General features: G+C 39.5%; 2 protein-coding genes across 2 annotated transcripts; both read left to right on the top strand.

Moving 5' to 3' along the window:
* The first annotated feature begins 2,467 nt into the window (after window positions 1–2,467).
* Window positions 2,468–3,919, top strand: LOC125227060. Its single transcript, XM_048131250.1, has one exon. It carries the CDS (start codon window positions 2,468–2,470, stop codon window positions 3,917–3,919), a length of 1,452 nt encoding a protein of 483 aa, XP_047987207.1.
* Window positions 3,920–4,020: 101 nt separating this feature from the next.
* Window positions 4,021–6,663, top strand: LOC125227062. Its single transcript, XM_048131253.1, has one exon. The coding sequence runs from the start codon at window positions 4,021–4,023 to the stop codon at window positions 6,661–6,663; it is 2,643 nt and encodes an 880-aa protein (XP_047987210.1).
* Window positions 6,664–15,485: the final 8,822 nt, after the last annotated feature.

Raw genomic sequence — 15,485 nt, forward strand, 5'->3', positions numbered from 1 at the left:
GAAACGGATTAAATCGTGTATAATGAATTTAAAATTCATTCCGACGTTTCGAACTCTTTACAGCGTTCGTGGTCAACGGGTGACTGAGGAAAAATTACAATGTGCAAAAGCTACCCACATACAAGAAATATTAACGAACCATGACCACAAATAATATAGATTTCTAAGGCAGGCTCAATAAGCTAGTTATACTTATACAATATTCAAAAAAAAATTAATTTGTATACGCGATTTAATCCGTTTCCATAGTTAAATTTCATAAAAAGGATATAATTCAAATTTTGCATTAACTTTTGAGGTCATGAACAACTATTTATGAATTGAAGAAAAAATTAAAAAAAATCACAATTCATGAATTTGGTGTGAATTTTTCCATTTTTCCTTTAATTTAAAAATATGTTATATCGCTTGCAGACGTTTCAGCATGATAAAAAAAAATTGTCATGAACAACTTTTTATTATGTATTGGACCAATGCTGAAATGTCGAAAAACAATTCCATAGAAATAAATGGCGTCATGACACTCATGACAGTCGAAATGTATGTTTTTTTGCATGCCCTATAGTAAATCTTGTTCTAGTCACTATCCACGGTTTGAACGGTCGTTTTTATATTATATTTATATATATATATTGTTCGCGCTGTCTCATCTTGGACAAATTTGGCGACCGTTTACACGACGAGAACTACGAATAATCACTGCTTCGGACAAAGGAGAGCAGGAGGTCAAAGGGCGCTCACCACTAAAATACCAAATCGGTCTACAAAGGCGCAGTCTACCACCCTGCTCACCCTGGATATACGAGGAACGATCGAGCTACGAGCTATTTATCCACTTTTTTCAACTTCGGAGGACTACAAGGACTATTTGAAAGGACAACTTGGACTCACCGGGACCAGCCGGCCAGCAACGAGCTACCAGCACCGCAGCATTGGTTCACCTAGATAAAAAGTGAGCCCGTTCCATTTCTTTCCTTCCTTCTTACTATCGCTTCGATCTGACTAGAATCGAGAACTTACTTCTTTGTACTTGCTTTGGGCTATCAAATTTACTTTCAATCAATTAGCCACTTCATTTATATTTGCTAGCACTTTAGCTATCCATTTTAATCACTTTCACTTATACAAATTCACTATTTAACTAATATTTCTAGTATTAAACACGCAAAGTCAACTTTTACCGTTATACAACATAATAAACACTGCGCGCCTACATTGCTAATAAATACGCGTACAAACAATAATTAAGATCTCATTTGCTATAAACGATTGCACTATTCCACTTTATTATTTAATTTTGTTGCTTTTCGTTATACCTATATCTAATTTAAAGGTTAATTTCACGTAGTCACTCACTAAGCCTGCCTTTCGCACAAACTAAAGTACATAACGCTTCCTATATACTTATATATTTTCAACAATCTATTCCAGCATTTCCCTATTCCCGAGCGCTCGCGCAGCGTGCATCTGTCGTCGCCGGCCGCCTGCTACTAAGGGCCAGTTTCGCCTACCACAGCCAACTGCAGCATCAGCAGAACGAGGACCGAGCGTATGCCTATTACTTATAAGAAGTAAACAACTTTTTTTGCACGTACTAATTTGCTAATTTGTTACTATGGGCGAGTTAAGGGAATTATTGGTGAAACGTAGTTCGATTAAAGGACGTTTAACTAAATTTAAGAACTACCTATCTACACTGCCACTAGACAATACTATTTCGGCAGTGGAAATTGGCAAATTAACTTGCAAATTAAGTAATTTTGAAGCGTTATTTAAGGACTTTGAGGCTTTGCAAGATGATATCGAAGTATTAAATGAAGCCACATTAAACACAGAGCTAACCGAACGGGATTTAATAGAACAAGATTTCTACCATTGTATTGCCATGGCCCGCGATATTTTAGACAATTTTAAGCGAAATAACCCCGACCGCGAAAGTGAATATGACTCGACTACTACCAACCTTCATAATACTGACCGGGATCTTATGGGTTTTCGTCTCCCCGTTATTAAAATTCCCACTTTTGACGGGACTTATTATCGCTGGCTGGAATTCCGGGAAAGTTTTCACTCTTTGATACATAACAACGATAAAATTAAAAACATACATAAATTCTATTATTTAAATTCATATTTAGAGGGAGAGGCAGCTCGAGTGATTTGTAATTTAGAGGTCTCTGATCAAAATTATCCCGAAGCGTGGAAATTGTTACGCGAACGATATGACAACAAACGCCAATTAGTCAACAATCATTTAAAATCATTATTTAATTTAGAACCTATCACGCGCGAGTCTGATAAGAGTCTTAGGTATATTGTTGACCACGTTTGTAAGAACCTGCGTGCTCTCAAGACTTTAGGTCAGCCCGTAGACCAGTGGGACACCTTGATTATTTTTATGATGACGTCAAAATTGGATAGTACCACTAGTGTAAAATGGGAAGAGCACAAAAATTCTCTCGCGGACATGCCTACGCTGGATAACTTCCATTCTTTCCTAAAAGGTCGTGCAGATGTCCTTGAAACCGTTCAGCGGAATAAACAGGACAAGTCATTTAAGCGTCAAACGGACGCGCCTGTTTTACCGCAGCGGCCTAAACCTAGTCTGCCTAGCGTTAAAACCTTCATGGCTCAAACCAGTGAACCCTCAGGTTCCAAGCCACTTCAATGCGTGAGTTGTGGCGGCGAACATCGTATTTTTGACTGTGCGTCTTTCAAGGCCAAATCGTCTGAGGACAGACTCGCTCAGGCAAATACTCTAAAATTATGTCACAACTGTCTTAGACTAGGGCATGATGTTCGACGCTGCAGGTTGCCAGGCAGCTGTCGTTCATGTAAGCAGCGTCACAACACACTTTTGCATCAAGAAACTGGGCCTAGTGAAGATGCTATTCAAGTCAACCTTTCAAAGTTGAATCTGCCAACCCCGTCTAAGGGTCTACTTGCAACAGCTTTGGTCAACTTGGTAAACCCGACAACAAAGAAGGTAGTTACCGCGCGTTGCTTTCTTGACAACGGCTGTGAGTCGTCGTTCATCACTCAAGACATCAAACAACGGTTAGGCTTGACGTCTATTACACCTAACGATCTTACTCAGAACCTAGAGGGTGTATGTGACATTGAAGTTCGTATCAAGGTCGATCGTTGTATTCTAGAAATTCAGTCTCTTCGAAGTTCCTTCAGTGCCATCTTGACGTGCACAGTCTTGCCACAGATAACCAAACCTATACCAAAGGTCAGCTATGACGTCAGCCATCTCAACCTAGCTCCCTTCGAACTTGCAGATCCTAACTTTAACCAATCGTCCCCAATCGACATTCTCGTAGGTTCTGACCTCTTTTGGGACATATTAGGATCTCAGCAACAATCTTTAGGTGATGGCAATCCTAAATTACGGAGCTCTAAATTAGGATGGATAGTAGTAGGACCCAACCAACAATTCATTCAATCTAATTCCACGATTCGTTGCAACCTTGCTCGCACAAGCGACCTTCATGACGAACTCGCTAAATTTTGGGAATTAGAGAGCCTACCGCATAAAAAACAAGCTTTAACCGAGCAGGAGCGTTTGTGCGAACAAAGTTTCATCGCTACTACCGAACGTTCAGATGACGGGCGCTTTATTGTCAAACTTCCCCTAAAGGACGGGCCCGACTGCTTGGGTGACTCATACACAGCAGCCAAGAAGCGATTTCTTCACCTAGAACGTCGTTTTAGGAAGCAGCCAGAAGTCAAGGAACGTTATTCCAAGTTCATTCACGAATATGAGGAACTTGGCCATCTTTCTCCTTCGACCATTCCGAGGCCTCCCAATGCGTTCTTTTTGCCCCACCATCCTGTCATCAAGGAAAAAGTGAGTCTACTAAATTGCGGGTTGTCTTTGACGCGTCTGCGCGCACTTCCTCTGGACTCTCTGTAAATGACCTGCAGATGGTGGGAGCTACGATTCAAGACTCACTCTTCAACATTCTAATTCGATTTCGGCAATATCGCTATGTTCTTTCCGGAGACATTGAGAAAATGTACCGCCAAGTCTTGGTTCACGAGTCTCAACGCGATTTGCAGCTCATACTATGGCGTGATGACGAGTCTCAGCCTTTGCGGACTCTAAGACTTAATACAGTCACGTATGGGTTCGCTAGCGCTAGCTTCCTCAGCACTCGTTGCATCTGGCAGATTGGTGAAGAGTGTCAAGATCCTCTAGCCAAAACGATTATCCAGAAAGACTTCTACGTCGATGATCTTTTGACTGGACATGATGATGAAGAGCAACTTCGCTTTATTCAGAAGTCTGTCTCTCAAAGCTTAGCCGCAGGATGCTTTCCTTTAAGAAAGTATAGGTCTAATCTACCTTCTATACTCGCTGCGGAAGTCAACAATACCGAGGGCAATCTGATGCTCAGTTCTTCCACTGACACCCTTGGTCTTAACTGGGATCCATCAGTGGACATCCTACGTTTCTCCATTGAAATGAACCCAGTCGAAACTCTAACCAAGCGGAGTATACTTTCATCAACGTTTAAAATATTTGACCCGCTTGGTCTAGTCTCTCCTTGCACAATCATACCCAAACTTATCATTCAAAGTTTGTGGTCCTTGGGGCTAAATTGGGATGATCCTGCTCCTCAAGACATACAAACTACTTGGCAGAAGTTTGCTGACAATATCAAGAGCATCTCCGAGCTGTCGATCCCTAGGCGAGTATTGATTGACAACTATGTAACGGTAGAAATGCACGTCTTCTGCGACGCCTCTCAAAAGGCGTATGGATCAGCTGTTTACCTGCGATCTCTAGACGCTGAAGGTCGAGTCTTAGTGCGTCTTTTATGCGCTAAGAGCCGAGTTGCTCCAATAAAACCAGTGAGTATCCCGCGTCTAGAATTATGCGGCGCCCTTCTTGCAGCTCAATTGAGTGTCTCAGTGACTGGTGCCCTCCGTTGTCAAATATCGCGTCATGTCTATTGGACTGACTCTAGCGTCGTGTTATCGTGGCTAAACACAAGCTCAAACAAATTAAAAACATTTGTGGCTAACAGGGTTAGCGAGATAGGAGAACTAACTGATGTGACTGCTTGGCGCCACGTTCCTACTTTGGAAAACCCAGCAGATCTGCTATCTCGCGGCGTTGAACCAAACCGCATTGCCAGCTGCTCCGCTTGGTGGCAAGGACCTACTTTCTTGCAAGGCTCCGAAGAATCCTGGCCTTCGCTGAACTCCACCCCCAAGCAGGATCCGCAAGAGCTGCCAGAATTGAAGGTGAATACCGTCACAATCACGGAACCTTTCATTCCCTTCTCCAACTTTTCGAAACTGCGTCGATTGCAGAGAGCCTTCGCGTTCGTCTACAGGTTTATTAACAATTGCCGAGACCCTAACAACAAACTATCCGGTCCGCTCCAAGTTAGTGAACTAAACAAATCATTTGACGCTCTAGTCAAGTTCTCTCAAAATGAGTCTTTTGGTAATGACATAAAGCTATTAGAGAATAAACAAACCCTTAATCGACGATCAAATATTCTCTCTCTCGATCCCTTCCTTGATACTCAAGGTATCCTTAGAGTTGGTGGCCGCTTGGCAGGTGCTTCGGTGTACACCTTCGATAAAAGGCACCCTATAATTTTGCACGCGAACCACCACTTTACTAAGCTGCTCTTTCAACAAGAGCATCAGCTATTATTTCACGCTCCGCCACAGTTATTGCTAGGTGCCATAAAGGATCGCATATGGCCTATAGGCGGAAGAAACTTAGCTAGGCGTACTTATCACATTTGCTTCATTTGTAGGCGTTTTAGAGGTAAGACTCTTACCAATAAAATGGGCAATCTACCCGCTGAGAGAGTTACTCCCGACTACCCATTTTACACAACTGGCACTGACTTTGCTGGTCCATTCTTAATTACCGATCGTAAAGGCCGAGGATGCAGGATAACCAAAGCATATCTTTGTATTTTCATCTGCTTCCGTTATAAGTGCATCCATCTTGAAGCAGTGAGTCAACTTTCAAAAGACGCGTTCACTCTATGCCTCCAAAGGTTTATTTCCCGTCGCGGCAAACCTAAACAAATCTTCTGCGACAATGGTAGAAATTTCGTTGCAACCGCTAGAGAAATCAACGAATTTCTAAAACTTAATACGGATGGTATTGTCGATTTTGCGGCCGATAAGGGCATTGAATTTCGCTTCTCTCCAGCATACGCTCCTAACTTCGGTGGGCTGTGGGAGGCCGGTGTTAAATCGGCTAAATTTCATTTGAACAGGGTTTTAGGCAACGCCCACCTAACGTTCGAAGAACTATCTTCCTTGTTCAGTCAGATCGAAGCCATCCTTAACAGCCGTCCCCTTTGTCCTTTGAGCTCATCACCCCAAGATTTCGCTCCTCTCACCCCGGGACACTTTTTGATAGGTAGGCCACTCACCGCGTTACCTTCGCCGTGCCTACTAGACTCCAACACAAATCGCCTCGACAGATTCCAGCGTCTCGAACAGATACGGCAACATTTTTGGAAACGCTGGAGCTCTGAATACGTCCCTGAACTGCAGCAGCGCACGAAGTGGAAGCTCAGGTGTAGGGACCTCAAACCAGACGACCTTGTCCTGCTAAAGGAAGATCTCACGCCTCCACTCAACTGGCGTCTCGGCAGGATCAATCTTCCCAGGCACTGATGGCATCCCTCGAGTCGCCGATATTTCCACAGCTCGAGGCACCGTTCGTCGAGCCATCAACCGCATCTGCTTACTCCCGTCCCCAGATGACGCAGAGTCTTGAAAGCTTCAGGAGCTTTCAAGGGCGGGGAGTATGTTCGCGCTAAACGGAACGTATAAAGCCGACTCCCGAACGAGTAGAGCGACGTCACTGACCAAGTGTCAAAATTACTCCACATCATCGTACAAGTGTCAATACCTATTTGTCTCTACGAGAGCGAATAACGGAACTTTGCGTGTCATACAAATTTTGTACTTTTTTATATAGATTTAATTAAATAGTTGCATATTCTTTTTGTTTGTCTCATATTATTATATTTTCATCTTATTTAATTATCAAAATTCTTAAATATTTTAAAACACGAACTGAGAACTTGTGTCAGTCCATATTGTTGCCACGATCCATTTCTATGTAGTACGATCCAAGTAAATTTAAAAAAATCTAGAATTTACTAGGTCTGGTATAAGTCGGCGGAAAAAATAATTGAATTCGATCCTTTGAGATTATTTGCCAACCAATAAGTCATGAAAAAGCTTATAACTTCTTAAGATTAAATCAAATCAGAAAGTGAATATTGAACATTAAAATTATTACTTCTATCGTGTCTTTACGTTTCTATACGTAAAGTGAACTAAGTCTATAAGGCACAGCGGGCAAATTTCGACTGGGGGGGGGGGGGGGGGCAACTGTAGCTAATCCATTATTACACTATGATGTTGAGTTCTACATCTACCCACTGAACACGCCTACCATCATATATAACCCGGTGGACACTCTATTTAATAATGCAAACATTGTAAAACATGGAAGAAATGGACCAGTTACATTTGCCCCAGTCGAGATTTGCCCCGCTTTACCTTAATTAGAAGATTATTTAGTTTAATTTTGAAATAATTTTTAGTAGAAAAACTAGCTTAGATGTATTGTCATTTTTCTTCGCAGAAATGAAAAAAAATGCGTCAACATTGTCAAATACAAAAAAAATTGCATTTCGTTTTTCTGTAAAGCATTGTCAACTTGGCCAGATATTATTATTATAACTACTACCCCAGATATATACGTATTAGAAATATAAGTTCATGCAAAATTGCACACTTAAGTCCTTGTATAATTATTATGGGGACTGACAAAGTAACAAAGCCCTGCAACCTACAAATGTAATTATGCCATAAATTTCAACATCAGTTTTACCCCACCATGCATGCCTTGTATCGAAATACTATAACGTGACTATACAAGCAGATTACAGATATTATGACACAATGTGGCACTCACGTAACACCGTTATATGCTACAAAAGCTTATGTAGAGTCCCGTTAGTTACATAGTAGAAGGACACACACAGTAACTCATCTTTGAAACAGTTTAGGCACTGGTCCCACTAATAGCGAGTGAGCTATGAGCTATCGGCTATAAAAACGAACAAAAGATAACCACTGCCGTGCGAATAAAAGAGACACGGCGATTTTGATAGCTCACCGCTGGGCGAGTAACTATAAACATCGCCGTGTCTCTTTTATTTGCACGGGAGCGACTATCTTTTGTTCGTTTTTATAGCCGATAGCTCATAGCTTACTAGCTCGCGGTGGGACCAGTGCCATAGGAGAAACGATGATAGCGCGGGCGAGTTATAGTTTGTAGCCGAGCTATGAGCTACAAATCGCTCACCCAAGTTAGCCTTGACTTGTTAACTACCCCATTGTCTCTCGTCCATTATTTACATAATGAGCGCGGGAAGCGTGTTAAAATGAAAACGTTGCAAGTGACAGTTAAGCTGATACAGATATTTAACGTTGATTGTTTTAACGGACTGCCAATGCAAGGAAATCACTTAAGTATTTAAAATTAAATGGCCTCAGTCCATTGGTAGGACTATTTTGCCAGTTTCAAGGTGATATAAGCTAATTGTTATTGATTTTGGTACGGTAAGTACGACAGTGTACGGTAGTTGGACTTGTAAATTGATAGCTAGATTTTACAAGGGCACGTTTGCACTATCGGCCGTTGACGACAAAAAAGTGGCTAAACGCGTTTCGAAATTAATTCTTCATCAGCTTTCTCACTATAAAATTAGTTTACTGCATAATAAGCTATCGATATTACACTTTAAACAACATTAATGAGCAAAAGAAGGAGAAATTATTCACGACACGATACCGCTAAGATGGCGTTCGAACCGGAAGTTCGGAAATCACTTTACAAGTTGATTTTTTTTTTTTATGGGATAGGAGGCAAACGAGCAGACAGGTCGCCTGATGGTAAGCGATCACCGCCGCCCATGGACACCCGAAACACCAGAGGTGTTGGAGGTACGTTGCCGGCCTTTAAGATGGGTGTACGCTCTTTTCTTGAAGATTTGAAGGTCGTATTGGTCCGGAAATACCGCAGGCGACAATTCATTCCACAGTTTAGCTGTGCGGGGCAGGAAGTTTCTGGAGAAACGCACAGTTGAGGACTGCCAGCCATCTAGATGATGACGATGGAAATGTTGTCGCGTAGGGCGATGGCGGAAAGAAGCGGTAGGGATTAATCCGAACAATTCCTTTTAAACAATTCCATTTATTATTTTAAAAGGATATTGTACCATATTGAATTTACAAAAAAGGTATTTAAACTAAATTTATAGATTTATAAACTTACACCTGTATTCTCAAAGGAAGTAGGCAGATCACACACTGCTCAAGTTTCAGTGTAGTGTAAATAGTTATATTATATTGCAGTGAGAGATTTTAGGCCATCTTCCAAATCACATTATGACGAAATGAAATAAAACATACCTACGCTTTTAGTTTTACATACATAAATAAATGCAATTTAAATAATCAATCAATCAATAATCAATAGAATTTGTGAACAATGGAAACAAACCTTGTAGTCAAAATGTCTTTAATATCCATTCTAACTCATCAGATGCTGGCTAAATCCATGTGTTATTTAATCAATTCATATCACATTATGATCCTCAAACTTTAAGATACTAAAAATTAGGCTAGAATATTGATATTTAATGGTTTGTATTAATTGTATTACATTGTTGACAATTTCTATTGACGGCGATTTTATCTATCCTCTTAAGCCCTCTTGCAAGTAAAGTGCTGACGGCGTCTCAGTAAAAGCCATTTGTGCTGGGTGCTCTATTTAGCTGGAGCTCATTAAACGCCAATAGATATAAAGGGGTGGAATGGAAAATTTTACAGGCCTTTTAGTATATTGTTTATGGCGCTATCGAGAGAAGACAGAAGTACTGAAAATTGTTTATTGCACATCGCCATCATATCGACGACCTGTCTGGCTCAGTCGGTAGTGACCCTGCCTGCTAAGCCGCGGTTCTGGGTTCGAATCCCGGTAAGGGCATTTATTTGTGTGATGAGCAACAGATATTTGTTCCTGTCATGGATGTTTTCTATGTGTATAAAGTATGTATTTAACTATTTAAGTATGTATAATATGTATATCGTCGCTTAGCACCCATAGTACAAGCTTTGCTTAGTTTGGGGCTAAGTTGATCCGTGTAAGGTGTCCCCAATATTTATTTATTTATCAGAGCGGGCGAAGTGTTCACAAATATCGCAACACAAATACGGCGGAACACGCCTTGGCCAAACATGGAAACTGCACCATCGAATAGCAGGGCTAGCACATGATCGGCGCGAAATTAACTCACTGCGACATAATGATATACTTACCTACTACGCGCCCTCATGTCATTACAACATTATAAAAATTTGTAAGTGTTGTCTATGTCGCGACAAGATATTTTCGCTCCAATCATGTGCTAGCCCTGCAGGTAAAACTGAGCGCTGAATTTCATCGCCATTTTAACTAAATACTTTAAGCCCTTTAAAAAAGGATTATATAAATGATAAATTAATTATAATATTATTGACTTAGGTAATATAAAAAAAAACTAATTACTAATTTTATTTACAAAAATTCCGTGATTCCATTCATGTTTAGTTTTCAAAAAACCTGAGAAATGTTAAAATTAAACCATGTTTGCATGATTTTGACATACATAACTAGATTAACTGGGCTTGGGACTTTTTATCGCATACCGTGGTTCTAAAATCTGCGGAGTCGTCATATATTATGAAAAAAATTCGAAGTCAAAGTCAAAGTCCAACAGTATGATGTATGATTAAATATAAAATAAATGTACGTCACATCGTTACTGAGTTCATTTTAATCGAACGTAGTTCATTGTAACTAATAATAACTTTAAAGTATAACTGTTATTAACTAACGTATAACATCGCATAAGTACTTAACACGTTCGCGGACGCGTATTCTATAGCATACGTTTTTGTACTCCTTCTGGTGACGCGTATGCTATAGAATACGTTATTTGGTTTGAATTTCTGCGTCTGTTTGCTTAGTAATCTTCTTGTTCACAGTATAATATTATTCACCAACATTTCCTCTACCATTCACTAGAATCATAGTATGCATACTGCAACATTACATAGTTTTATCGCAGTTAAAAAATATGCTGTGGCGTCACTGATCGAGTTCACCTTTTTGTGACGCGTATGCTATAGAATACCTCTTTGTATGGAAATTTGCGCAGTAGCCCCGCGAGTGTCACCGGGAGTTGGCCCGTGAAATGTGGCCAAATTTCGAGCGCAAACGCAATTTTACGGATTGTTTAAAAAATCATAAGTAATTATTTTTACAGTTTATATATATTTTTGTGTTGCGGTTTTGTTAACAAACATGTCCACTGTCGTTTTATAATAATACACCGTGATTTTGGTTACGATAAATTAAGAAAACCGAAGCATGTTTACACCTATTATTTGAGTAATTTCCTTCGTACTTAGTCATTGCTTTGCTCATATAATTGTGAATAAACCCTATTTCTGGTTGATACTGACTGTTTACGTTAAATTATATCTTTTTGAGTGAATTTTGTTGGTGTTTAACTACTTGAACTTGGTTTAGATGCTTGTAAAATAGCATATAAAGCTGGGCGAATCATCGCGTAGTGAGAGGTAGTGGATAAGTTCTACCCAGAAATCATCACACCAAATGAAGGCCTTTAGCACCTATACAACAGCAGGTTTGAACAAACATTATTCTAGTCTCAATGACGAAACGGGTGACTACAGTTCTGACGAAAGTTAGGTACTCATCCCCGCAGCCAGCATACTGCGTTCATCAAAGCAAAGTAGGGTTCGCTGACGCCGCTGTTATGTACAAAGTATTGAATATATACGCGACAAAGTACCAAAAATAGAAGACGATATTGCTTACACGTTATGGCGCAATTTCATTAGTCGATAACTCGTTCGGTATACAGCATACGGGGAGTCCTCGCAGGCGAGATAACAACCATTGTAAGTTACTATTACTATTTTATTTCCCAAAATGCGGGTCCTGTGGTACGAAAACGTTTTCATTATATCGATATGGTCCGCATTCTAGGTACGAGAGATTTCTGGGACGCATGCCACAGGGCCCGCATTCGGGGAAATTAAATAGTAATATTAACTTTCATTGGTTGTTATCTCGCCTGCGGGGACTCCCCGTATGCTGCATACCGATCGAATTAACGACCAATTAAATTGCACCACTTTCATTGGTTGTTATCTCGCCTGCGGGAACTCCCCGATGAGCATTTCTTTTTTTTTGCCACTTTTATGAAGTGTGATATTTTTGAAAAAAAATGCTATTTCTTTTTAGAATTACTAGATTTTTCAATCCTAGTAGTAAAAAAAATTGTCCCATACGATTTTTTCTTATTTTGTTACCATTTACCGTACATGTTGTATGGGGTAACAAAAGAGGAAAGTAACAAAAATGTATGGAAATTCTGGGACACTTTTTGTCTCCCAGTGAGATTGAAAGTACTCATGATTCTGAGTACAATTGACCTAAAATTCCCTAAAACAATCAAATTTTTTTTTATTGTCAAAAAAAAAAGAAATGCTCTGCAGTTTACCGAACGAGTTATCGACTAATGAAAATGCGCCAATAAGGCTGCAGATACATATTTCTGACACTTTGTCCGCATATATATTTAACACGTTCACCTTACACGTTACGGCGGTATTGGCTACGTGCACGACAATTACGCCCACTACCATGTGAATTTGAAGTGGAAAATGTCAAAAAATGACATGTAAACAAACATATATTTTAACGATTTTTCGTTAATTTTAAATAAATCGAATAACAAGAGCTACTTTTTCAAGTGTAATTTATGTAGATAGATTATAAAGACATGGATATAATAATAAAAATCAGTTTCCAAAGCATTACTCACGGTATAAACTTCCAACCCCAGACCACAGAAAGAGGCAATAAATTGGTGCTGGCAGGGCATATAAGGAATCTTGAAGAACATAGGTGTAATGGTAGAAGTTCTACGAGCGAGTGATATGGTATTCGCTAAACCTCAGTCCCGTTAATGCCATATAAAACAAGTCTAAACGTAAGTACCTAGTCATGTCCGCGGCCGCAGAAATATCCGACACGGGCCTATTCCCAGGCTAGGCCTGAATCTTTAAGCATAATCTTTTACGGTAGGAAAAATACTAAGAGCGTATTGAACAATATTAGGTAAACAAAGCTTAAATATAATTTATTATAATGTTTTGTTTTGACATGTCACTTACGTTTTCTTTTCACGGTAGCTATCCATTTAGTTCTTTGATCTAATTTCCAGTGTGCTCTAAGAAACGCATTGAACGTGCAACGACTATTTATGCCATTATTTTTACAATTAACAACGAAGCAACATTGGCGCCCCATATCAAACATTACACATTGTATTATATTTTATGAGTTTTGATAGATGACAACCACAATCAGTGTCGATTTTGACCACCGCAAGCACTGCGATCGCTTTGCTTACCCCATCCATGCACTTCGCACGAAGCCAATATGAAACCCAGTTTCACGTACTGTAAACAACTGTTTCACGTAATCTGTTTACATTTCTAGCGAGTTCGTAGAGCTTGACATTCCTGGGCCCTTATTCGACATGCGAAAACTGATACTGATACAACCTGACTTTTGTTGATTTCTGTTAACTTTAAATGAAGATTATTTAGCATTTTGTGTATGAGAAATCGGTCGTTAGTATAAACATGCGTACGCATGCGTACTAACGAGCGATTTCTCATACACAAAATGCGGCTCGATGCTGATAGATGTGACTTCACCCTTAGGTTATCTTTAAGACAGTGTCTTAACACTTACTATTATCGAGTTATTCAATATTGTACTTTCGATATAAGTGCGTAAAAGAGCACGGAGGAGATATCAATCTCTATCGCTCGTGCGTATTAGCGCGACAGAGCCAGACTACCTTTCGCGGCATTTCGTTTTCGTTTCGCGTCGCAGAAATGCCATTCAACTACGGCACCTGAACCCTTCCACTACATATTAAAAATGCTCCAAATAAGTTCGCTTTTAAGAAATCTGTACGTTCTTTCTTTGCTGGTAGAATGAAGGATTCCTAGTTGATTTTATATATATATATTTTTTTTTTTTTATGGGATAGGAGGCAAACGAGCAGACAGGTCGCCTGATGGTAAGCGATCACCATCATATATGTATGTATGTATGTATTTTTGGAAATATATATTTAGGTTTATGTATATTTATTATGTAACTTCTTATGTAGGTAACTATGTAAAGTTTTAGTAATATCACCGCCCACAATATCTCTGCTTTGCCTAAAGGTTGACTGGTAGAGAATGCTGTCTGGCATTAAGTCCGCCTTTTGTACTATAAGTTTTTCTTTCTTTGTGTACAATAAAGATTAAATAAATAAATAAATAAACCCTTATTCGACATGTGAAAATAATTAACGTACTCGTATCGTGTTCACCAAGTTCCTGGAATGTCGTGACTAATCGAATTGTCGCGTTCAGTTCCATCTACAGAGTTCTGTAAAAAATAATATGACGACTTCCATACTCTTAAACATAAAAGCATCTTTAGTTTTTTTTTTCGTTTAAGTGTATATCAACTGCAAAACTCTCACATGAAGTTCAATAAAACTATGGAAATGGGTTATATCGCTTATAATTAATTTACAATACATCCCGACGTTTCCAAGACTTTACACTTTTTACAAATTTAGATGCACTGCGTCAATGAACCCACATCATTATAAAATAGTTATAAAAAAGTTAGTCATGCAACATTTTTTTAAAATTCAAACGTCGTTGTTACATTTTATTGTATAGTTTAACTAATGAAAACACAATATAAACAACATTTGATAAAATCAACTGTAGATTCAAAAATGTTGAGAAGTCTGATTGTTATGCATATCGAATAAGGCCTCTAGGTTATTCACGTGTAAGTTAATGAACCAAGTATCATGTCAACGTATCTCACTTGCGATACAAAGAGGTAACGCCGCCAGTGTCATGGGGTCCATGCCGCAAGCCGACCTACTGTAGGCCCAGCACATGATTGCCGCGAGAGTATGTCGCCGCGAGATAGACTACCCGTCCTTATGTCATTAATACAGTTAGAAGAAGACGTGTCATCTATCTCGCGGCGACATACTCTCGCGGCAATCATGTGCTAGTCCTACTGGAAGGGGTATTTTCCTTATAACTGGGTTATTACTGTAGGTAGGTAAGTATTAAAATAAAATACTCGTGAAAGTATCATGTGTCCTTTAGCTTGATGTAATCAGTTTTCAAATGACCAGTCTAAGAAAATTACCTTTTCTTCACACAAAACATATCAGTTACCAGGTTACTGGGTTGTCAACTGTCAAATTTCATATAAAATGGTGGGTTAACCCTCCATTTTCATT

The sequence above is a fragment of the Leguminivora glycinivorella genome, chromosome 6, assembly GCF_023078275.1.
Source record: "Leguminivora glycinivorella isolate SPB_JAAS2020 chromosome 6, LegGlyc_1.1, whole genome shotgun sequence".
NCBI lineage: Eukaryota > Metazoa > Arthropoda > Insecta > Lepidoptera > Tortricidae > Leguminivora > Leguminivora glycinivorella.